This window comes from Oncorhynchus clarkii, chromosome 30 (genome assembly GCF_045791955.1).
Source record: "Oncorhynchus clarkii lewisi isolate Uvic-CL-2024 chromosome 30, UVic_Ocla_1.0, whole genome shotgun sequence".
Taxonomy (NCBI): Eukaryota; Metazoa; Chordata; class Actinopteri; order Salmoniformes; family Salmonidae; genus Oncorhynchus; species Oncorhynchus clarkii.
This window is the reverse complement of record NC_092176.1, coordinates 38,886,787-38,911,990: the sequence shown is the minus strand read 5'-3', so window position 1 is coordinate 38,911,990 and position 25,204 is coordinate 38,886,787. Positions and strand designations below refer to the sequence as shown.

The following is a 25,204-nucleotide window of genomic DNA, read 5'->3' as shown; positions in this document are numbered from 1 at the left end:
GGAGGAGGGAGAGAGACAGAGAGAGGAGGGAGAGAGACAGAGGGAGGTGGAAGGGAGAGAGACAGAGGGAGATGGAAGGGAGGAGGGAGGAGGGAGAGAGACAGGGAGATGGAAGGGAGGAGGGAGAGAGAGAGGGAGATGGAAGGGAGGCGGGAGAGACAGAGGGAGATGGAAGGGAGAGAGAGAGACAGAGGGAGGAGGGAGAGAGACAGAGGGAGATGGAAGGGAGGGAGATGGAAGGGAGGGAGAGAGAGACAGAGGGAGATGGAAGGGAGGAGTGAGAGACAGAGGGAGATGGAGAGAGGAGAGGAATGGGGAAGGAGGGGGAGAGGAGAGGGGGGAAGGAGGGGGAGAGGAGGATACTGTGTATTGAAAGTGACCAAAGTGGTTCCTAGAGTTCTGTCCAGCTGTATTGAGATACAGCCAGAGTTGCCTTCTCCCCCATTCAAATAAACACATCATATATCAGATCACTGCTTCAAATATGTAAATATTTAAAATAAGACTCTCGAAAGGAGAGGACACTTTATCTGGGCAATAAGAAAAATGTCTCTCTCCTTTGCTGAATGGTTTCAAAAGAAAGAACCAAGTGATTTTAAAGTGAATTTGGTCTGAATAGATTAGCCCAGGGGTTTGAATAATGTGTTGTACAAAAAGAGATGTAGTTTTACCTGCCACAAAAGACCTGGACAAACACAGACACACTGCCATGCATTTGTTCACTCAAACACACACAGAGAGCAGAAGAAATAAGATATCAACGTGTCATGATCAATGTGACGATGAATGTGATGATGAAACGAAGTTGAACCTTGCTGAGAAAAAAATTATTCATTTATTTGTTTTAAACAGCAGAGGATCTCCTACTTCTTTGGTGCTCAGCCCCTCCCCCTTCTTCACACTCAGCCCCTCCCCCCTTCACACTCAGCCCCTCCCCCCTCTTCACACTCAGCCCCTCCCCCTCTTCACACTCAGCCCCTCCCCCCTTCACACTCAGCCCCTCCCCCCTCTTCACACTCAGCCCCTCCCCCTCTTCACATTCAGCCCCTCCCCTTCACACTCAGCCCCTCCCCCCTCTTCACACTCAGCCCCTCCCCCCTCTTCACACTCAGCCCCTCCCCCCGCTTCACACTCAGCCCCTCCCCCTCTTCACACTCAGCCCCTCCCCCCCTTCACACTCAGCCCCTCCCCCCTCTTCACACTCAGCCCCTCCCCCCTCTTTGCACTAAACAGTTTGATTTGTATGACCAAACTCTCTTTCTCTCTCACATGCACTCTCTTTCTCTCGGTCTCCCTCCTCCCTGTCTTTCTCTCTTTCTCTCCCACTCTCTCTCAGATGTCTTGGGTTAGTGTTTAAACCTATAGATGGGTCCCTAGTGTGTTTCTGTCTGTGTACGTTCAGATGTGTTGAAGTGGTTAATAAGGCCTGGGGCTGGTGTTGGTTATGGTGTTGTGTGGTGTTGAGGTGGTCCAGGCCTGGGGCTGGTGTTGGTTATGGTGTGGTGTGGTGTTGAGGTGGTCCAGGCCTGGGGCTGGTGTTGGTTATGGTGTGGTGTGGTGTTGAGGTGGTCCAGGCCTGGGGCTGGTGTTGGTTATGGTGTGGTGTTGAGGTGGTCCAGGCCTGGGGCTGGTGTTGGTTATGGTGTGGTGTGGTGTTGAGGTGGTCCAGGCCTGGAGCTGGTGTTGGTTATGGTGTGGTGTTGAGGTGGTCCAGGCCTGGGGCTGGTGTTGGTTATGGTGCGGTGTTGAGGTGGTCCAGGCCTGGGGCTGGTGTTGTGGTGTGGTTGTCTACCCAGCACCCTCTGGTGGTCAGGATGTAAAGCTATTTTGCAGCTCTGATCAGAACTCCATCCCGTTCCTGGTCCAAGTCCTCATCACCAGCAGCCAACATATCTGTGAGTATGATTCAGAATCAAATAAAGAGTTTTACAAGTGGACTAGGAATACCACTCTATGATGGAAATATGTTGTGATGTTTACAGCGAGTTTGTTGATGTTCTGGTAACCTAGCAGCAGGTTCAATAATCCATCACCATTCATAGCACACAAAATAATTATCAGGTCTAAATCAGACGCTGAATGAAAGAACCCAAACCAGTCAGTCACTAGGGGACTTATCCAGTTCTGAACCTGTACCTCACCTGGGATCTCCACAGCAGAGCTCTGTGAGGGCTTGTTGTTGTCGCTGTGTTTGTCTGTGGTCACACAGCCGGCTGGTACTACTTCCCTGTAGCAGCAGCGACACCCTCTCCCTTCCTTCAGACTGTCTAGACTCAGTGTGCTGTGCTTGAAACGGCCTGGGCTGGCTGGGCCTACCGCCACCTTGTGATGTTTACAAGTATTACAACAGGGGACTGAGCTGCAGCTGTACAAACACTGGTCCTCCTGATGGAGAAGGGTTAGACTGCTCCAGTCCCCCTCAGTGTCTCCTCTTCTGCTGGGCTTCACAGCCCCCAGATACCTGGACAACAACAGCGACAACAGGTTATCACTATCGGTGCAGGATTCACCCCCAGATACCTGGACAACAACAGGTTATCACTATCGGTGCAGGATTCACGCCCAGATACCTGGACAACAACAGGTTATCACTATCGGTGCAGGATTCACGCCCAGAAACCTGGACAACAACAGGTTATCACTATCGGTGCAGGATTCACGCCCAGATACCTGGACAACAACAGGTTATCACTATCGGTGCAGGATTCACGCCCAGATACCTGAACAACAACAGGTTATCACTATCGGTGCAGGATTCACCCCCAGATACCTGGACAACAACAGGTTATCACTATCGGTGCAGGATTCATGCCCAGAAACCTGGACAACAACAGCAACAACAGGTTATCACTATCGGTGCAGGATTCACCCCCAGAAACCTGGTGATGTAGTGGTGTACCTGTTTGTATTAGTGATGTACCTGTTTGTATTAGTGATATACCTTTTTATATTAGTGTATTAGTGATGTACCTGTTTGTATTAGTGATATACCTGTTTGTATTAGTGATGTACCTGTTTATATTAGTGTATTAGTGATGTACCTGTTTGTATTAGTGATGTACCTGTTTGTATTAGTGATGTACCTGTTTGTATTAGTGATGTACCTGTTTGTATTAGTGATGTAGTGTACCTTGGTCCAGTCCGGGAACAGAGGATGCCGGTCCAGTTCTTCCAGCAGCCCTGATCAAACGGGTTCTTATCATCAGGCTCAAAGTAGGGCTCCTACAGAGGAGAGAGAAAGAGAGGGAGAGATGGGGCACCAGATTATAATACATCCTCAGTCAACAGAATGATGCTCCAATTAGTGTGTGTGTGTGTGTGTGTGTGTGTGTGTGTGTGTGTGTGTGTGTGTGTGTGCGTGTGCGTGCGCGACGGGGAGAGAGTGTAGTGACTTACTATAGTAGAGGATGGCTCTCCATTGGAGATCAGCTTGATGTTGCTGAAGAGTATAACCAAGACCAAGAGCACACAGGCCAGGCTGGTAACCATGATGACCACACTGGTCAGTTAATGTTAAGGTTTAAAGAGAATAGTATGCGCACACTTTGGGACTGTGACCCAGGTGTGTGTGTGTGTGTGTGTGTGTGTGTGTGTGTGTGTGTGTGTGTGTGTGTGTGTGTGTGTGTGTGTGTGTGTGTGTGTGTGTGTGTGTGTGTGTGTGTGTGTGTGTGTGTGTGTGTGGATACGTGGTGGCGTGGGGCAGGCTGAAGGGCTGATGTAGGGTGAGGAGGGTGAGGAAGAGGTAGAACAGCGAGGAGGAGAGGACCAGGAGCAGGTATGACATCAGCAGAAGGAGGAAGAGCAGGAACACACGGTAGTTACGTCTCCCCACGCAGTTATTCAGCCACTCACAGTGGTGGTCGAACCGCTGTGTAACACACACACACACACACACACACAGAAAAGACACACATAACATGTGCAAACAGAGCCGATGATAGCACATAAAGCCTGAAAATACATGAGATAAAGATAATATACCGGGGCAGGTAGATAATATACTGGGGGAGTTAGATAATATACTGGGGGAGGTAGATAATATACTGGGGGAGGTAGATAATGATAATGAACAGGAGGAGTTAGATAATACACAGGGGGAGGTAGATAATATACTGGGGGAGGTAGATAATGATAATGAACAGGAGGAGTTAGATAATATACTGGGGGAGGTAGATAATGATAATGAATAGGGGGAGGTAGATAATATACTGGGGGAGGTAGATAATGATAATGAACAGGGGGAGGTAGATAATATACTGGGGGAGGTAGATAATGATAATGAACAGGGGGAGGTAGATAATATACTGGGGGAGGTAGATAATGATAATGAACAGGGGGAGTTAGATAATATACTGGGGGAGGTAGATAATATACTGGGGGAGGTAGATAATGATAATGATCAGGAGGAGTTAGATCATGATAATGAACAGGGGGAGTTAGATAATATACTGGGGGAGGTAGATAATGATAATGAACGGGGGGAGGTAGATAATATACTGGGGGAGGTAGATAATGAACAGGGGGAGTTAGATAATATACTGGGGGAGGTAGATAATATACTGGGGGAGGTAGATAATATACTGGGGGAGGTAGATAATATACTGGGGGAGGTAGATAATGATAATGAACAGGGGGAGTTAGATAATATACTGGGGGAGGTAGATAATGATAATGAACAGGGGGAGTTAGATAATATACTGGGGGAGGTAGATAATGATAATGAACGGGGGGAGGTAGATAATATACTGGGGGAGGTAGATAATGAACAGGGGGAGTTAGATAATATACTGGGGGAGGTAGATAATATACTGGGGGAGGTAGATAATATACTGGGGGAGGTAGATAATATACTGGGGGAGGTAGATAATGATAATGAACAGGGGGAGTTAGATAATATACTGGGGGAGGTAGATAATGATAATGAACAGGGGGAGTTAGATAATATACTGGGGGAGGTAGATAATATACTGGGGGAGGTAGATAATGATAATGAACAGGGGGAGTTAGATAATATACAAGGGGAGGTAGATAATGATAATGAACAGGAGGAGTTAGATAATGATAATGAACAGGAGTTAGATAATGATAATGAACAGGGGGAGGTAGATAATGATAATGAACAGGGGGAGGTAGATAATATACAAGGGGAGGTAGATAATGATCATGAACAGGAGGAGCTAGATAATGATAATGAACTGGGGGAGGTAGATAATATACTGGGGTAGGTAGATAATGATAATGAACAGGGGGAGGTAGATAATATACAAGGGGAGGTAGATAATGATAATTAACAGGGGGAGGTAGATAATATACAGGGGGAGGTAGATAATGATAATTAACAGGGGGAGGTAGATAATATACAGGGGGAGTTAGATATTGATAATTAACAGGGGGAGGTAGATAATATATAGGGGGAGGTAGATAATGATAATGAACAGGGGGAGGTAGTTAATGATAATGAACAGGGGAGGTAGATAATGATAATGAACAGGGGGAGGTAGAAAATGATAATGAACAGGGGGAGGTAGATAATATACAAGGGGAGGTAGATAATGATAATGATCAGGAGGAGTTAGATCATGATAATGAACAGGGTGGGGTAGATAATATACTGGGGGAGGTAGATAATGATAATGAACAGGGGGAGTTAGATAATGACAATGAACCAGGGGGAGGTAGATAATACACAGGGGGAGGTAGATAATGATAAAGAACGGGGGGTCGATAATGATAAAGAACGGAGGGGTAGATAATGAGCAGGGGTAGGTAGATAATGATAAAGAACAGGTGGGGTAGATAATGAACAGGGGTAGGTAGATAATGATAAAGAACAGGGGGGGGTAGATAATGAGCAGGGGTAGGTAGATAATGATAATGAACAGGGGTAGGTAGATAATGATAAAGAACAGGTGGGGTAGATAATGAACAGGGGCAGGTAGATAATGATAATGAACAGGGGTAGGTAGATAATGATAAAGAACAGGTGGGGTAGATAATGAACAGGGGCAGGTAGATAATGATAATGAACAGGGGTAGGTAGATAATGATAAAAAACAGGTGGGGTAGATAATGAACAGAGGGAGAGAGTTAGATAGTAAACAGGGTGAGGTAGGTAAGGAAAATGAAGAGGGGGGCAGGTAACGATATTGAAGGTAGGTAGATTAAGATAAAGCCATTTTGATGACACTTTCCTGAATTGTGGTTCCAGTCTGATATGTTTGCTACACTCATTTCAATACAACTCACGTCCACACATGCATTGCAGCGACGGCAGTGCCATGCAGCAGGGGGAAGGTAGATCTCACACCTACTGCACCAGTCCATATCATACCTCTGACCATTCACTACCACATAGGCCACCTCTACCGTGCCTGGCCATGGGGGGCCTGAGAGAGAGGAAAGAGAGGTGGAAGACAAAGAAGAAGAAGAAGAGAGAGAGAGAGAGAGAGAGAGAGAGAGAGAGAGAGAGAGATAGAGAGAGAGGCTTTATATACATTGCTCCTTCATGGTAATTTCTGGATAACAATGTAGCGACTTTAAAGGAGAATCTTGAGCAGGACTTGAATCAACAACTCTGCAGCTCAGATACAGATGTAGGATCTTAATTTGACCAGTTTCTCACAGCAGGAAAATAGTCCTACAGCAATAGGAAATTATTGTGTGAATTGTAATTAATGGACATTCATGTATGGGTTGATCATTCTTTTGTTAGGGTGTAACCGGTGTGAAATGGCTGGCTAGTTAGCGATGCATGCTAGTGGCATTTCAATCGCTGACGTCACTCGCCCCGAGACCTTGAAGTAGTTGTTTCCCTTGCTCTGCATCACTGCAGCTTTTATGGAGTGACAGGTAATGATGCTGCGAGGGTGACTGTTGTTGATGTGTGCCAAGGGTCCCTGGTTCAAGCCCAGGTTGGGGAGAAGGAGAGGGACAGAAGCTGCGTTGTTACAAGGGCAAATCGAGTCTGACATTCTAAAGTGGGAATTACAAACTTTAGAAGCCTTTTTAAAACTCGAATGCATTAAACGTTAAGATTTCAGCTGCACAGGAAAATGATCTGCAACAACAGAGTGATCAAATGAAGAGAGCAGATCTGTACCACCTGTGCCATAACGATACAGACCTCTTGGTATAGGAAGTAGTCTAGTTGCTTACTTATTAATAACTCTTGAAAGGAATATCAAAGCTCCCTAATATCAAAGCTATATTTAATAATACTATTATAATGCTGTTGTTAACATGATAATATTACCTTGGTGGAGAATGCCAGGATCCATGAAACTTAACACCAGGAAAGTTATCAAGGTCCCAGTTAGTAACATCGCAGAGGCCACAGGATAGGCCACTGAAACATGAGTAGCCAACCAAGCGCACCTGGCAAGGACAGGGAATAAAGTCAACTGTCAAGTCATCCTTGCAGAAAACTACAGGTGGAATGGGTTTTGATTGAATGTGACATTTGGGGACAACCTAATATAAGGAGAAGATTAGCTTGTAAACTTACGGGAAAGTGATGTACAGCACGCTTATTACGAAACCCATGCAGGCAGTAAAACTCGGCCCGAGGCCTCTCACAACCCAGTGCGGCCGTCTCTTCTTCTTGCGCGGCTTCTCGTTGTCCGACTCCATATGGCTTCCAACTTCCAATTTAGGTTCGTTTCTAGCTAACATTAAAAATACTTTTCGGAAGAAAAAAATATGTCTTCTTTACTCTTTAAATCTAAAAAATGCTTTATTTTCTTTGAGCTACAATGACTGTAGTTCTGTCCAGCTTTCCACTTCCTCACGACAGATGATGCTGTCATGGAAACCATGAGAGAACGCGCTCAAGCCCCTGACCGCTCGTGATAGAAAATACTTGGTAGTCTATTTAAAATAACATAGACTATATAGCCGAGATTTAAAAAATAAAAGATATAAGCCAATGATATATATAAGCCAATGAAAAAGCCATATAAGCCAATGATTGTTATTTAATTGTTTATTAAATAGTAAATATATATGTAAACAGAGCTTTTTTAAATGTATTTTATTTGATAGTCATTAGACTCCCTAGGCAGAATCTGCAATCTGCTCAACCGTTGCTGACGCATTCCAGATCTTACAACGCCTGGATAGACATATCAGCTAACCACATCATTATGTTACAGCAATCTGGTGCTGACCCCAGAGATCCTATAAAATTACTAGAGGTGGAGTATATGTGATAAACCCTCAAGGTTCCAGAATGGAGTAAAAATGGCAGCCATATTCGTCAGGGAGAAATCCAAAGCCGTCGTATTGGAACGAATGGCTGTCTAAGTATAATTCTGATTTTACTTATGCATGAAAATAAAAGTAAGGCATTTGACCAAAAATGGTGTAATATAATTGTCAACCTTAAATATTGTTATATAATTACAAATACAGTTTATACAGGTTTTATACACATTTTGTCAATAGATAGCCTCTAAAATATATGTAAACAGACCATAAATGTCACATTTTTCGTTTTCTTGGAAAGCTGTGAGTGCTATTATATGATACAATATCAGTACTTGTTGCATTTACAACTTATCTAAGTCCTATCATGATGTCAGCCAGTGTCTGGCTGTGGATTGGCTACATTGTTTGAATGGAATGTTGGAATATTGGCAGTTAATTTGAACAATTAATGGAATCATTCCTCTAAAACTGTCTGGCTAGCTAGCTAACAAACATACAGGGAAGATAAATTCTTCAAGTTCATTATTTTACACAAAATCTTATCAAGGCATTGGCAAACCATGGCTGACCAAATCCCTGACCAAAATGGCTGACCTTACCATCATAAGAAAGTTATTTTCTAATTCAACTGCACATAGAATGACATTCCATGAGACAGTCTCTTCACAGAAATATAATTAAAACTTTATTATTATATATGTAAACTGAACATCATAACATATATCAGTATCTCTATGTTCTCGCTAAATGGCGTCTCCCAGTGTGTGAGCGGCTCCCTGTATGGCCTGGATCAGGATGGACAGCTGACGGTGTGCTTCTTTCCAGTCGTTGTCCAGTCCAGTCGACGCAGCTCTGGTATACGCATCAGCCAGTCCTGGGAAGGTAGCCTGTCCCGCCTTACTGGAGGCCCAGATCACATGCCTGGAAGAGCGAGAGAGAGACAGATAGAAAGAAGGTATGGTGAGTCATGTTAGATGGTCAGAGGAGGGAAGAGAGGGGGAGTGGCCTAAGCATTCAATGAAGATTTTCATGAAAGGTGCACAAAACATCAAATATGATAGATGGTAAACAGCGGATGCTCATCTAGGGGATAGGACATAGTTTCCCAACCTGAATCCATATCGATCATCAAATATCCTAGATGGTAAAAAGTGGATTCTCATCTATGGGATAGATCGTAACATAGTTTCCCAACCTGTATCCATATCGATCAGGGAACGCCACAGGGTCCAGGAAAGCCCTATCCAGGAGCATCAGTTGGTCATTGATTCTACGCACCTTCAGGGGCCTTAATATGGACAAAGCACTGGTTTAGAATGGTTTAGTGAGTGAGTGAGTGAGTGAGTGAGTGAGTGAGTGAGTGCGTGCGTGCGTGCAAAGAGCTACCACTCACGTCTCGTTGGCCAAGTCTGAATCTCTGATCAGCTGGTCCAGTCTGGCGGCTGCAGAACGGAAATTCCTCACAGCAGTCTGTAATGGCTCTGAAATAGGAGCAGGGACAGGATATTCTAGAACAGTGTTTCTCAACCGTAGAATATTGCTGACTGGTCCCTGAGATTGTGTGTCTGTGTGTCTGTTTTGTCTAAACAACTTATTAAACCAGAGGTTCCCAAGGTTTCCCAGAGGTTTCCCAGACTCCACCATGTAAAAACAAAAATGTAATCTAATCAACGGACAACATTTACTTTTTTAATTGAGGCCATGACAGTCGATTACAAATCAGTCTGACAGTACTTCAACCTGAAGGAAGTATGGGTTGAAGTGACTGATATGTGTCAGAAAGAAACATCGTCATTATCACTGATGATCTTTTCCCCCAGTCTGATTGGCTGCCTGGTCTTGTCCACTCTGTTCTAATGAGGCTTGTGGGCATTATAGAAGGAAACAGATGACACATACACTACGCGTTCCTGAGTCTTATCGTTCAGTAACGGGGTCATAAGTATTTTGTCGCGTAAACCGTTCAAAAGATAAAGCCACGTTATCAGAAACCGCTCTGTTACAGCAGCTAGAGGCTACCGGGGGTTACTGACGTGGGAAACGCTGTTTAGACACAAACATAGCATCACCTACCTATCACCGTCTCCAGCTATCCATCCACCCCTCTACCCTTCCATCACCTCTCTATCCCTCCATCCACCTTTTCACCCCTACCCCTTTCGCTGTCCCCCCATCCCTCTGTGTGTGTGTGTGTGTGTGTGCGTGCGTGCGTGCGTGCGTATGCTAGTGACTGTGACCCACCTATAGAGATCATATGTGCTGCCAGTCCATCAGTGTACAGCTCCATGGCTTTACTGAGGTATCCTTCCAGAGTCTCTGCATAGTCACTGCAGTTGAACGGCAACAGAAGACTATCAGCCAATCGCATCAGGACGTTCCCTGCCGTCCTGGCAACCGTCTGGTGACTGGTGAACCCTTAGGAGAAGAAGGGGAGGAGAGAGAGAGAGAGAGAGAGAGAGAGAGAGAGAGAGAGATATTCAGTAAAGAGAGGTGATGTCAGAGTAAAGATATTGACAGGAAAGGGATAGAGAGACCAAGAAGAAAGACAATGGAGAGACATACAGTATATACATAAAGAGAGAGAGATATTGAACTCATAAGGCCAACAGCAGTGTGTTTGTCTTTATGTTCCCCCTGTAGCCACCTGGCCCATATCTCCCTTGCTCACCTGGGTCGATGAACTTGGAGGCATAGTCGAAGGTGTCGTATGCCGTGTGATACGCTGGGTAGATTCTGGCTCTGGTTTTGGTCTGCATGAAAACAGCATGGATCATGGGATGTGACTTAAAGGACTAACTGATCATTTGTTAAGACAGTGAAATGACTCTCATCGTGTGTGTGTGTGTGTGTGTGTGTGTGTGTGTGTGTGTGTGTGTGTGTGTGTGTGTGTGTGTGTGTGTCATGTCTTACTCTGTCGTAGGTGTAGGAGATATCCATGGAGGTGATACCTAGGAAGTGGATGAAGGCAGCGTAATCACTTCCTGCCCCAGTCAGAAAACCCACACTATAATCAAAAACAACAACAAAAAAACAAATCATCAACCAATCAAATCTCTGCTATGACTGCCAATTAACTGAAGAGCCAATTAAAATCCCTAAAATCATTTCACTGACATCTTAATCATTTCTTAAATAGTCCTCTAGGTCTCGTCACATGACTCTACTGTTTCATGAAAAGAGAAAGTAGGCTATTCACTTGGGGATGACTCCGTAGGCGGGGCTAGTGCGGTTGAAGTAGCGAATCCAGTTGTCGTAGACGGATGTCGAGTCTGATCCAGGTGTCTTCACCTATAGAAAAGCAATCAAACACCATTATAGTGATGGCTTCTTTTTTGGGGAAAAATGAAGATAGATAGATTGATAAATGTTCAAATGTTTTGGCACCACGGTAAGAGTCAGATATGTAATCATCCATTGTTAATATCATCCATTGTTGGTTTGACAAAGGAGTAGAAATAACCACACACTGTTGTACGCTCATACCCACACACTGTTGTACGCTCATACCCACACACTGTTGTACGCTCATACCCACACACTGTCGTACGCTCATACCCACACACTGTCGTACGCTCATACCCACACACTGTCATACGCTCATACGCACACACTGTTGTACGCTCATACCCACACACTGTCGTACGCTCATACCCACACACTGTTGTACGCTCATACCCACACACTGTTGTACGCTCATACCCACACACTGTTGTACGCTCATACCCACACACTGTCATACGCTCATACCCACACACTGTTGTACGCTCATACCCACACACTGTCATACGCTCATACCCACACACTGTTGTACGCTCATACCCACACACTGTCGTACGCTCATACCCACACACTGTTGTACGCTCATACCCACACACTGTCATACGCTCATACTCACACACTGTTGTACACTCATACCCACACACTGTCATACGCTCATACCCACACACTGTCATACGCTCATACGCACACACTGTTGTACGCTCATACCCACACACTGTTGTACGCTCATACCCACATACTGTCATACGCTCATACCCACACACTGTCGTACGCTCATACCCACACACTGTTGTACGCTCATACCCACACACTGTCATACGCTCATACCCACACACTGTTGTACGCTCAGACCCACACACTGACATACGCTCATACGCACACACTGTTGTACGCTCATACCCACACACTGTTGTACGCTCATACCCACACACTGTCATACGCTCATACCCACACACTGTTGTACACTCATACCCACACACTGTCATACGCTCATACCCACACACTGTCATACGCTCATACGCACACACTGTTGTACGCTCATACCCACACACTGTTGTACGCTCATACCCACATACTGTCATACGCTCATACCCACACACTGTCGTACGCTCATACCCACACACTGTTGTACGCTCATACCCACACACTGTCATACGCTCATACCCACACACTGTTGTACGCTCATACCCACACACTGTTGTACGCTCATACCCACACACTGTTGTACGCTCATACCCACACACTGTTGTACAATCATACCCACACACTGTTGTACGCTCATACCCACACACTGTTGTACGCTCATACCCACACACTGTTGTACGCTCATACCCACACACTGTTGTACAATCATACCCACACACTGTTGTACGCTCATACCCACACACTGTTGTACGCTCATACCCACACACTGTTGTACGCTCATACCCACACACTGTTGTACGCTCATACCCACACACTGTCGTACGCTCATACCCACACACTGTCGTACGCTCATACCCACACACTGTCATACGCTCATACGCACACACTGTTGTACGCTCATACCCACACACTGTCGTACGCTCATACCCACACACTGTCATACGCTCATACCCACACACTGTCGTACGCTCATACCCACACACTGTTGTACGCTCATACCCACACACTGTCATACGCTCATACCCACACACTGTTGTACGCTCAGACCCACACACTGACATACGCTCATACGCACACACTGTTGTACGCTCATACCCACACACTGTTGTACGCTCATACCCACACACTGTCATACGCTCATACCCACACACTGTTGTACACTCATACCCACACACTGTCATACGCTCATACCCACACACTGTCATACGCTCATACGCACACACTGTTGTACGCTCATACCCACACACTGTTGTACGCTCATACCCACATACTGTCATACGCTCATACCCACACACTGTCGTACGCTCATACCCACACACTGTTGTACGCTCATACCCACACACTGTTGTACGCTCATACCCACACACTGTTGTACGCTCATACCCACACACTGTTGTACAATCATACCCACACACTGTTGTACGCTCATACCCACACACTGTTGTACGCTCATACCCACACACTGTTGTACGCTCATACCCACACACTGTTGTACAATCATACCCACACACTGTTGTACGCTCATACCCACACACTGTTGTACGCTCATACCCACACACTGTTGTACGCTCATACCCACACACTGTCGTACGCTCATACCCACACACTGTCGTACGCTCATACCCACACACTGTCGTACGCTCATACCCACACACTGTCGTACGCTCATACCCACACACTGTCGTACGCTCATACCCGCACACTGTTGTACGCTCATACCCACACACTGTCGTACGCTCATACCCACACACTGTCGTACGTTCATACCCACACACTGTTGTACGCTTATACTTCTTTTTGTTTTTTGCAACATTTTTCTATTAAGTTTATTTGAGCATACAACAATGGGGGGGGGGGGGTTTAACCATTTTTTACTGCAGACGGCATTGAGAAGAGAATTAGAGGCCTCACCTGTTTGGAGGCCTTGAGGATAACACTCTGAGCAGAGGGGGACCCCGATGCCCTTAGAGTAGCGTTAGCTGGGATGACAAGGGATACTGGAGGTCAGGTTCAAACACAATGCTTCCACTACACACAGAGAATGTTTCCTAGACACAGATTCCTAGTTTCCTAGACACAGATTCCTAGTTTCCTAGACACAGATTCCTAGTTTCCTAGACACAGATTCCTAGTTTCCTAGACACAGATTCCTAGTTTCCTAGACACAGATTCCTAGTTTCCTAGACACAGATTCCTAGTTTCCTAGACACAGATTCTCCATTTAAAAGTGCTTTTTAAAGTCCGGGACTTGGCTTGTGTCCAAGAAACCAGTACTTATTCAACTGATAACTATGTGTACTGTAAACAGTTGCCCTGGGCCCCTATCCACAAAGCATCTCAGAATAGGATCAGCTTTACCTTTTTACATCATAATGAATAATATTGCAGATCAGCACTCCTCCCCTGAGATGCTTGTGTGGATAGGGGCCTTGATTGTTGGAGTAAAAACACCATCAGTTTAACACGCTACCTCTGTCATAACTGGGGCGGCAGGAAGCCTAGTGGTTAGAGCGTTAGACTAGGTTGCAAGACTGAATCCCCGAGCCGACGAGGTAAAAATTTGTTGTTCTTCCCCCTGAACAAGACAGTTAACCCACTGTTCATAGGCTGTCATTGTAAATAAGAATTTGTTCTTAACTGACTTGCCTAGTTAAATAAAGGTGTAAAATAAATCACTCTTACCGAATACAGCTATGTCCACGTTGATATAGGCGACAGAACGTTCACTCAGCTTGCTGTAATACTCCTGGGGAGGAGAACATCGCGTTAACTTATCTCTATCAGAAACACCATAATGTGGACCTCTTCCTTCTAGGGAATCCTTTCCTTGACCCTGTGTTGCTGTCGGGTTACTGTGAAACACCTTGTGACAACAGATGATGTAAACAGGTATTTTATAAATATCATTTGATTGATTTCGATTGTTCACCTCGGTGTACTCTGTGGATCCAATCAGACCGAACTCCTCGGCTCCCCAGCTCCCAAAGATGATGGACCTCCGTGGCCTCCATTTCCCTGACAGACGGGCGGTAATGTTGTTCACTGTTTACTGCTCCCAACAACAATGACTGGGTATCATTTTGTTATCCTACAGTAGTTCCTCTTTTTTGTTCAGCTTCTTTATCTAACTGAACCAAGTTAAATAAAACCACCTCACCTCCCTAACCCAGGTCTAACTCCCTAACCCAGGTCTAACTCCCTAACCCAGGTCTAACTCCCTAACCCAGGTCTAACTCCCTAACCCAGGTCTAACTCCCTAACACAGGTCTAACTCCCTAACCCAGGTCTAACTCCCTAACCCAGGTCTAACTCCCTAAACCAGGTCTAACTCCCTAACCCAGGTCTAACTCCCTATCCCAGGTCTAACTCCCTATCCCATGTCTAACTCCATATCCCAGGTCTAACTCCCTAACCCAGGTCTAACCCAGGTCTAACTCCCTAACCCAGGTCTAACTCCCTAACCCAGGTCTAACTCCCTAACCCAGGTCTAACCCAGGTCTAACTCCCTAACCCAGGTCTAACTCCCTAACCCAGGTCTAACTCCCTAACCCAGGTCTAACTCCCTAACCCAGGTCTAACCCAGGTCTAATTCCCTAACCCAGGTCTAACCCAGGTCTAACTGTCTAACCCAGGTCTAACTCCTTAACCCAGGTCTAACTCCCTAACCCAAGTCTAACTCCCTAACCCAGGTCTAACTCCTTAACCCAGGTCTAACCCAGGTCTAACTCCCTAACCCAGGTCTAACTCCCTAACCCAGGTCTAACTCCTTAACCCAGGTCTAACTCCCTAACCCAGGTCTAACCCCCTAACCCAGGTCTAACTCCTTAACCCAGGTCTAACCCAGGTGTAACTCCCTAACCCAGGTCTAACTCCCTAACCCAGGTCTAACTCCCTAACCCAGGTCTAACTCCCTAACCCAGGTCTAAACCCCCTAACCCAGGTCTAACCCAGGTCTAACTCCCTAACCCAGGTCTAACTCCATAACCCAGGTCTAACTCCCTAACCCAGGACTAAATCCCTAACCCAGGTCTAACTCCATAACCCAGGTCTAACCCCCTAACCCAGGTCTAACCCCCTAACCCAGGTCTAACTCCCTAACCCAGGTCTAACCCAGGTCTAACTCCATAACCCAGTTCTAACCCCCTAACCCAGGTCTAACCCCCTAACCCAGGTCTAACTGTGATGCTCACCCTGCTTGACCATCCGTCCCAGCACCCGGGTCACCTCCAGCATCACGGAGGTTCCACTGCTGGGGTCGATGGCCCCGTGGACCCAGCTGTCTCTGTGGTTACCGTAGATCACATACCTGTCTATGGGACAAAGACTTGAATTAGATTAGAGAAAAACTTTGGTTTTGACGCTGGTCTGCTTTAAAATGTGTGTGTATGATTCTTCACCGTCTGTGTTTTTGTATATGAACTGTTTTGCCTGTATGATGCACAAATGCATATGTCGTCATAATGCTTGACTCAATTGGCTTGACTCTTGAGGTAACTTCTTCCCCATGGCCTAAGTGTGGTTCGGTAGCTAGAGCTGAATCCTTCTCACCTGGCTCAACACTGCCGCGAATCACCCCCATCACATTGGCAGAATTCTTCAGCTCCTCACGGTTATAGATGTCCAGTTTTACATCGCTGGAACAGAGACACACGTGTTTTTTTTTTTTTTAGCAAACATTCAGCTAAACTTGATATTGTCGTACTTTTATAGAGATTTACCAAAATCCCACCTGTTGTTGAAGTTGGATGTTGTTTTGAATCCTGGTCCGCCAAAATTATACGTGCAGTTGAATGCTCCCTGCCATTCGGATGGGGCGGGCTCTCCTCCCAGCTCACTGCAGAGATGACCAATCAAATACGGCAAACAGGATTCAGAACCAATCACATTGGGCGGACCCTTCTTGGACACCAAATACTCTGCTCCCCATGAGCCATTGGTCAACCAATCGGCTCTCCACAAAAGTTAATGACGTCACAATGGACCAATGGTAAACCCCACTCACCAGATCAAGGCGTAGGCATCCTCAAACCCGATTGGTTGAGTCGGGATTGGCGGGATCCCGGTGATATTCTTTTCTGGTATTCTGTATGTGTCATCTACAGATGGAAATGTCAGAAGTGGGAACTGTGAAAAGTCTGACTAAGACTGTGAAAAGAGTGACTAAGATGATCAATGTACTTACGACGACGATCACATACACCTGAATGCGGTCAAAGATGGACGATTTTTGTAGCCTCTACAGCAGTCAAATTGTAACCTGTTTTAGTTCAATCTAGACAATTTTGCAACTATATAGTTAGGTGTTTATTACCGTTTGATTCCAACTGTCACTATAATGTCAAAGGTCAAAAGGTAATTTAACAGGAAGTTTAGCTGATAGAGTATCTCTTGAAATAGACTGAAATGTGTGGTAACTGATTTAAAATGCTGCTACTTAGTCAAGATCATTTTGAGATGATGATATCTCATTTTGAGGGTCATAGGTCCTACCTTCTTATAACAAGTCAATTATTTACCACCACATCATAATGCATCGTGGGTACCTTTAGCGGCCAGGTAGGGTGTCAGCATGTCTCCATAGTGGGTGTTGAAGGAGCCCCTCTCCACCCCTGAGGGGGGCATGTACCAGGAATAGGGGTACGTCTCGTTGTTGTCGGACATCTTGCCATCGTTGATGTCCCACGGGTCGGTGTAGACCAGCACCCCGATCACACCGTACGGAGCTGCATTGATGGCCTGGAGAAGAGGCACGACATGACAGTCAAAGTGGTCATGTTAGTCATGGGCTGTATCTGAAATGGTACCCTTTTCCCAATATAGTGCACTAGTTTTAGTGCACTACCACCCAGCAAACCAGGAACATTCCCAGAACATTAACTAAAATTCCTATTATGTTCTAGTTAGAGTATTATCTAACCTTAGGATGATAACAGCCCCAAAACATTCATATAATGTTTTTGATTAAAATCTATGTGTTCATCCAAAATGTTTTAGATTAAATATCCTTGGAACATTTCACTCAAATGTTGTGCACAACACCTGTAACAACCACTACAGAACATGTTTGTATAAAACATTTGCCTGATGTTGCAGTAATGTTCCTATAACACATGTCATCTGTTATTTAAAAGGTTCCCAGAATGCTTCATTAGGTTGTGGGAATGGTGGGAACATCACAAAACATATGTTCCCCCCCAAAAAATAACTGTTGAGTTGTGCGGATGATTCTACAATGTTTATTTTGGGGTGCAAAAACCACTCACCTGATGTTCGTTCCCAGAACACATTTAGTCTGTTTTGTTTTGTGGTTAATAAAAACATCCACCTGATGTTCGTTCCCAGAACACATTCTGTCTGTTTTGTTTTAATGGTTAATACAAACCTTCCATAATCACCACGACTGGACAGTTTTTGTGTTTTAAGGACATTTGCCACGACCAGATACATTTTCTGGGAACCTTCACAGAACCAGTTTTATTTTGGTGACCGTTTTGGACGCATGCCTAGTTCCAATACTTTGAAAATTCTTCCTTCTTTTACACTCGTATTGTACCTTCAGAAAGGATTCACATCCCTTGACTTTATCCACATGTTGTTGTGTTACAAAGTGAGATTAAAATGGATTAAATTGTCTTCTTTTTTGTGTCAACGATCTAAACAAAATACTCTGTAATGTCAAAGGGGAAGAAAAATTCTAACATTTGTAAAAAAAAACAATAATAAAATGAAAATAAAACACTAATAATATAATATCTTGATTAAATAATTATTCAAACCCCTTAGTCAATACATGTTAGAATCACCTTTGGCAGCGATTACAGCTGTGAGTGTTTCTGGGTAAGTCTCTCTAAAAGTGTTCCACACCTGGATTGTACAATATTTGTACATTATTATTTAAAAAATTCTTCAAGCTCTGTCAAGTTGGTTGTTGATCATTGCTAGACAGCCATTTTCAATTCTTGCCATAGGTTTTCAAGACGATTTAAGTCAAAACTGTAACTAGGCTACTTAGGAACATTCAATGTCGTCTTGGTAAGCAACTCCAGTGTATATTTGGCCTTGTGTTTCGGGTTATTGTCCTGCTGAAAGGTGAATTTGTCTTCCATGGTCTGTTGGAAAGCAGGCTGACCCATGTTTTCCTCTAGATTTTGCCTGTGCTTAGCTCTACTTGATAATTTTTATCCTAAAAATCTGACAAGCATACCCATAACATGATGCAGCCACCACCATGCTTGAACATATGAAGAGTGGTACTCAGTGATATATTTCTTTGGCACATTTTTGGGAGTTTTACTTTAGGGCCTAATTGCAAATAGGATGCATGTTTTGTAATATTTGTATTCTATACAAGCTCACTTATTTTCACTCTGTCAATTCGGTTTGTATTCTGTAGTAACTACAATGTTGTTGATCCATCCTCAGTTTTTTTCCTTTCACAGCCATTAAACTCTGTAATTGTTTTAAAGTCACCATTGGCCTCATGGTGAAATCCCTGAGCAGTTTCCTTCCTCTCCGGCAACTGAGTTAGGAAGGACGCCTGCATCTTTGTTGTGACTGGGGGTATTGATACACCATCCAAAGTGTTGTTAAGAACTTCACCGTGATCAAAGGAATATTCAATGTCTGTTTTTTACCAATAGGTGCTCTTCTTTGCGAGGCATTGGAAAAACCTCCCTAGTCTTTGTGGTTGAATCTTTGTTTGATATTCACTGCTCGACTGAGGGACCTTACAGATAATTGTATGTTTGGGGTACAGAATAATGTTAAACACACTCACTGAGTGAATCCACGTAACTTATTATGTGACTTATTAAGCACACTTTTACTCCTGAACTTATTTAGGCTTGTCATAACAAAGAGGTTGATGTCACGTTCTGACCTTTAGTTCCTTTGTTTTGTCTTTGTTTATATGGTCAGGGCGTGAGATGGGGTGGGCAGTCTATGTTTGTTTTTCTATTTTTGGTGTCTGTGTTCGGTCTAGTATGGTTCTCAATCAGAGGCAGGTGTCGTTAGTTGTCTCTGATTGAGAATCATACTTAGGTAGCCTGGGTTTCAGTTTTGGGTTGTGGGTGTTTGTCTTCCGTGTCAGTGTTTGTCGCCACACAGGACTGTTTCGTTCATTTCACGTTTCTTGTTTTGTATTTCGTAATGTTCAGTTTATTTTTTGAAATAAACATTATGGACACTTACCGCGCTGCGTTTTGGTCCTCCGATCCTTCTCGCTTCTCCTCCTCAGAAGAGGAGGACGAGATCCCTTACAGTTGAATACTTATTGACTCAAGACATTTCAGCTTTTCATTTTGAATTAATTTGTAACAAATAAAATATATATATATTTCCATTTTGACTTGATGGGGTATTGTGTGTAGGCCAAAGACATTTTAAATTCAGGCTGTAACACAACAAAATGTGGATAAAGTCAAAGGCTGTGAATACTTACTGTATGTGAACCATTTCTTACAGGATTTTTTCAAAAAAAAATATGTGTCAAATTACAGTAGGCTACAAGTGATGTAAAGTACCATAGTTACAATAGAAGTCTGAATATCTACCCTATGAGTCTGAATATTTACCCTCGGAGTCTGAATATTTACCCTCGGAGTCTGAATATTTACCCTCGGAGTCTGAATATTTACCCTCAGAGTCTGAATATTTACCCTCAGAGTCTGAATATTTACCCTCGGAGTCTGAATATTTACCCTCGGAGTCTGAATATTTACCCTCGGAGTCTGAATATTTACCCTCGGAGTCTGAATATTTACCCTCGGAGTCTGAATATTTACCCTCGGAGTCTGAATATTTACCCTCGGAGTCTGAATATTTACCCTCGGAGTCTGAATATTTACCCTCTGAGTCTGAATATTTACCCTCGGAGTCTGAATATTTACCCTCGGAGTCTGAATATTTACCCTCGGAGTCTGAATATTTACCCTCGGAGTCTGAATATTTACCCTCGGAGTCTGAATATTTACCCTCGGAGTCTGAATATTTACCCTCGGAGTCTGAATATTTACCCTAGGAGTCTGAATATTTACCCTCGGAGTCTGAATATTTACCCTCGGAGTCTGAATATTTACCCTCGGAGTCTGAATATTTACCCTCGGAGTCTGAATATTTACCCTAGGAGTCTGAATATTTACCCTCGGAGTCTGAATATTTACCCTCGGAGTCTGAATATTTGCATGGAATTATGACCAACCAAATGTCATCCCCAAAAAAATAAATCATGTAATAGCATTTGCAGCCAATGAATTGGACTCACTTTCCCTGCTCTCCCCTCTCCTCCATATCTGGTGATAGCGACGGTCCCTGTCAGGTTCAGGGTCTGGTTGAGTAGGAAGTAGTCACTGGGCTTCCCTTGATTGGCGTAGACCAGTCTCCCCTGACAACACACACACACACACACACACACATACACACACACACACACACACACAATCATTGAACCACAATCTACCTCAATCTAAAACTAAGACTGATATCGATTGACTGTAGGAAATAAACTGATATCCGAGTGATCAGTAGATTGTAGTAGATATCAGTCTGGTATCAGTAGACAATACCAGGAGATGGACACCACAAGCGTAACATATAGCCTGTTATTGCTTTATTATTTTCTATGTCATCGTTACAGTTTTATCACTTTGGATTTCACAAGTACTGTATGCGGTGAATGTTCTGTGTACAAATACTCCAAACTGGTAGGACTTGTAACGGTCAAAACCTTTCATTGTGCATTCATTTGGTTTGGAGACATCTTTCACCACACAACCATTGGTCCAAAAGTCAAGTCACTGTGAAATATAATGGCAACTAGTTCATTCAATAGCAAAAGACTTGAGATACATGTTTTCAAAAATGCCCTTTGAATGTACAGTGCAGTACTGTAGATTACAGTGTATCCCACTGTTTTTCACATCGGGCAATATACTTGCACTACCTATTAAAAATTGACTGAGCATCACATTTTTTGTTCAGGTATAATTACAACATAGATGTACTGTAATCAAATGAAATGAAATGAAATGAAGGAAACATAACGTTTAGCAGGCACTAGTTTCCCATCAAGCCACACTTGAGTAAATAGCACCAAAGTGATTGAAACAATGATGCATATAAACCCTGGATTGCCGACGCCATATAATGGCCGTGGAGACACTTTGAAGCCACCGGCTCCATCCTCCATTGGAATGAATGGAATTATACAGTATTTCAGTTGAATTTTGAAGGACAAAATGACATGTATTTAAGTATTTTTGTTGTTGTCGTGGGGACAGTAACATTGGTACTCTAAACAAACAAAAAACTGTATCTCACATAATATAATCTTAAAAGTATGCAGTAAGAAAGCATATCAAAAGTAATGTGAGCACTGCGAAAGGAAATGACTTTATATGAACATTGCAGCTCCCTGCAATGTGAAACATGTATTTCTAAGATTAAACATTAAGTTTGGTGAAAAAAGTGACTGTCAATTTTGTGTTGTACTTAGTCAATTGAAAATGTGCTTAGAGTTTTGAAACAACTGCCTTTTTGATCATCTAGTTAAGAGTTTAACTAAGAGATGTGGCAATTTACCACAACGCAATGAAGAAAAATGTAATGTTATCTGATGAGACACATCATAAAACATCTTCTCTTTTGACCTCGGATTATCTCAAATCTTAATAAGAATTTAACAACCTCAAAGGTCGTGCCTTGACGTGCCTTGACGTGCCCCAGTGGGGGGCACAGAGAGGTGACATTTATGACATGAACTAAATAAAACTGGTTAACCAATAACCTCGGGAACAAAGAGAGATCATGAAAGTCGTCTTTTCTTTCCATCCGTCCTGTCCGTCCACATATTGTCTGAACACAGAGACGGTATCATTCTAAATAACTAGCCTACAGTGAGTTGTTTGACCCAGAACAGGTCATTTAATTGATAAACTGTGGAAAAGATAACATAAAGAACATGACCGTCCTTGGATCTGCTTAAGAAATTGACATTTTGGGTGTCTGCTGCATAGGCCCAGGATCCTCCTGGTCTGCCTGTCTGTGTGTTGGTGGGTAAAGACCTACCTTTGGGTGTCTGCTGCATAGGCGCAGGATCCTCCTGGTCTGCCTGTCTGTGTGTTGGTGGGTAAAGACCTACCTTTGGGTGTCTGCTGCATAGGCCCAGGATCCTCCTGGTCTGCCTGTCTGTGTGTTGGTGGGTAAAGACCTACCTTTGGGTGTCCGGCGGGGGCGTAGGCTGCATAGGGCTGTACCACCTCAGGATCCTCCTGGTCTGAACTATATGCCTTCTCCTTCTCTCTGGCAGTGTAGAGGACAGCATCAGAAGGGCTCACTGCAACACACGAACACACACGCAGTAGTAGGAAAATGTTGATTTTGATGCAGAATCATATCCATAGCAATAATAACAACCAAAGACATTTCACAAGGAGTATAAAACATACACAGAGTAACATGGAGTACTTCAGCTCCTAATACCACACAACACCAAGCCTGGTGTACCTCCTAATGCCACACAACACCAAGCCTGGTTGACCTCCTAATGCCACACAACACCAAGCCTGGTTGACCTCCTAATGCCACACAACACCAAGCCTGGTTGACCTCCTAATGGCACACAACACCAAGCCTGGTTGACCTCCTAATGCCACACAACACCAAGCCTGGTTGACCTCCTAATGCCACACAACACCAAGCCTGGTTGACCTCCTAATACCACACAACACCAAGCCTGGTTGACCTCCTAATACCACACAACACCAAGCAGAAGAACAACTACTACTAGTATTAGTAAGTATAACATGTGACTTTTACATAGAGGCCTCGCTGAGTCTAAAAGCAGTGCACTATATGATATGGGCCAGGGACCAGGGTTATAGTTAGGACGCACCCTAAGCCCATGACTCACCCACGGTGACCTTGTTGGGGGTGTTGGGGTCTGGGAAGGACAGGTAGACCTTGTACTCCTCCCTCCAGGCCTGGTCCAGACCTGTGTCTGGGTCCTGCCACCTCTTTAACATGTACTGAACCGTCTGCTCGTCCCCTGGCGAGGTCGCCATGTGGGGCACTTTAGTCAGCTCCCTGGAGAGACACATGGGGACGAGGGAACGGTCATGAGAGAGATGCTCTCTGAGGACGTTTGACGTGTGTGTGTGTGTGTGTGTGTGTGTGTGTGTGTGTGTGTGTGTGTGTGTGTGTGTGTGTGTGTGTGTGTGTGTGTGTGTGTGTGTGTGTGTGTGTGTAATCTAGCCCATATTGTTCCTGACCTGCTTCAACAGATTAAAAAAAGATGTGGAAGATTAGAGATGAAAACAGGGATATCTAAAAACACTGGTACAGTATCCAGCAGCGTGTGATCTGATTGAGCAATTGATAGATTGATATCCAGCATCTGACCTGAGGTTTTCCTGTATCGCAATGTTGTCCACCTCTGCGATAAACTTCTGGATGAGAGCCTCGTCTACGTCCTGTGTCACGTCCATTACCCAGTCAGGGGCGGTGGAGCCCCTCTGGATGCCGAAGTGCCCCAACAGGATGCCTGCAGTCAGCACCAGAGCTGCTCCGAGACTACCCAGCAGCACCTTCTTCAGCATGGTCCTCCTGGTCCTCTTCCTGGAGATCTACTCTGGAACAGTAGAACCAGGTCTCTAACACTCTAGAACCAGGTCTCTAACACTCTAGAACCAGGTCTCTAACACTCTAGAACCAGGTCTCTAACACTCTAGAACCAGGTCTCTAACACCCTAGAACAAGGTCTCTAACACTCTAGAACCAGGTCTCTAACACTCTAGAACCAGGTCTCTAACACTCTAGAACCAAGTAACGGTTGTTGACATACAGAAGTTTCACCTAAACACAGAAACACAGATGAAGTCTATTTCAGAGTTCCGGAGGGTGAAAGACAATGGTGTGTGCAAATAGGATGTTCAGCAGGATCTGTGGTTTACTGTCTGCATAATGAGCCCTTAAAAGCCCTCCCCAATTCCCACTGTAAAGTTTAATGATTACTTTTTTTCAGAGGTGATGGACTTTGAAACACACATACACTTGTTCACTGTTGCACATTGTCCAACAG

The 25,204-nt window shown here is 44.4% G+C and overlaps 2 protein-coding genes across 2 annotated transcripts; both read right to left on the bottom strand.

The window, feature by feature from the left end:
* Positions 1–1,822: 1,822 nt before the first annotated feature.
* Positions 1,823–7,725, bottom strand: LOC139389547 (palmitoyltransferase ZDHHC19-like). Its single transcript, XM_071136363.1, has 8 exons — positions 7,505–7,725; positions 7,253–7,374; positions 6,247–6,386; positions 3,687–3,868; positions 3,397–3,499; positions 3,131–3,222; positions 2,142–2,461; positions 1,823–1,893 (listed from the first exon to the last, which is right to left on the bottom strand). Exons 1-8 carry the CDS (start codon positions 7,669–7,671, stop codon positions 1,823–1,825), a joined length of 1,197 nt encoding a protein of 398 aa, XP_070992464.1. The 5' UTR covers positions 7,672–7,725.
* A 1,223-nt stretch (positions 7,726–8,948) lies between these two features.
* LOC139390017 (N-acetylated alpha-linked acidic dipeptidase like 1) lies at positions 8,949–24,722 on the bottom strand. The gene is made up of 19 exons (XM_071137120.1): positions 24,526–24,722; positions 24,038–24,210; positions 23,340–23,461; positions 21,392–21,511; positions 17,673–17,865; positions 17,132–17,225; positions 16,859–16,963; positions 16,678–16,763; positions 16,320–16,439; positions 15,059–15,144; positions 14,812–14,875; positions 14,041–14,108; positions 11,402–11,493; positions 11,116–11,209; positions 10,874–10,955; positions 10,447–10,620; positions 9,599–9,686; positions 9,401–9,493; positions 8,949–9,126 (listed from the first exon to the last, which is right to left on the bottom strand). The coding sequence occupies exons 1-19, from the start codon at positions 24,720–24,722 to the stop codon at positions 8,949–8,951; spliced, it is 2,229 nt and encodes a 742-aa protein (XP_070993221.1).
* Positions 24,723–25,204: the final 482 nt, after the last annotated feature.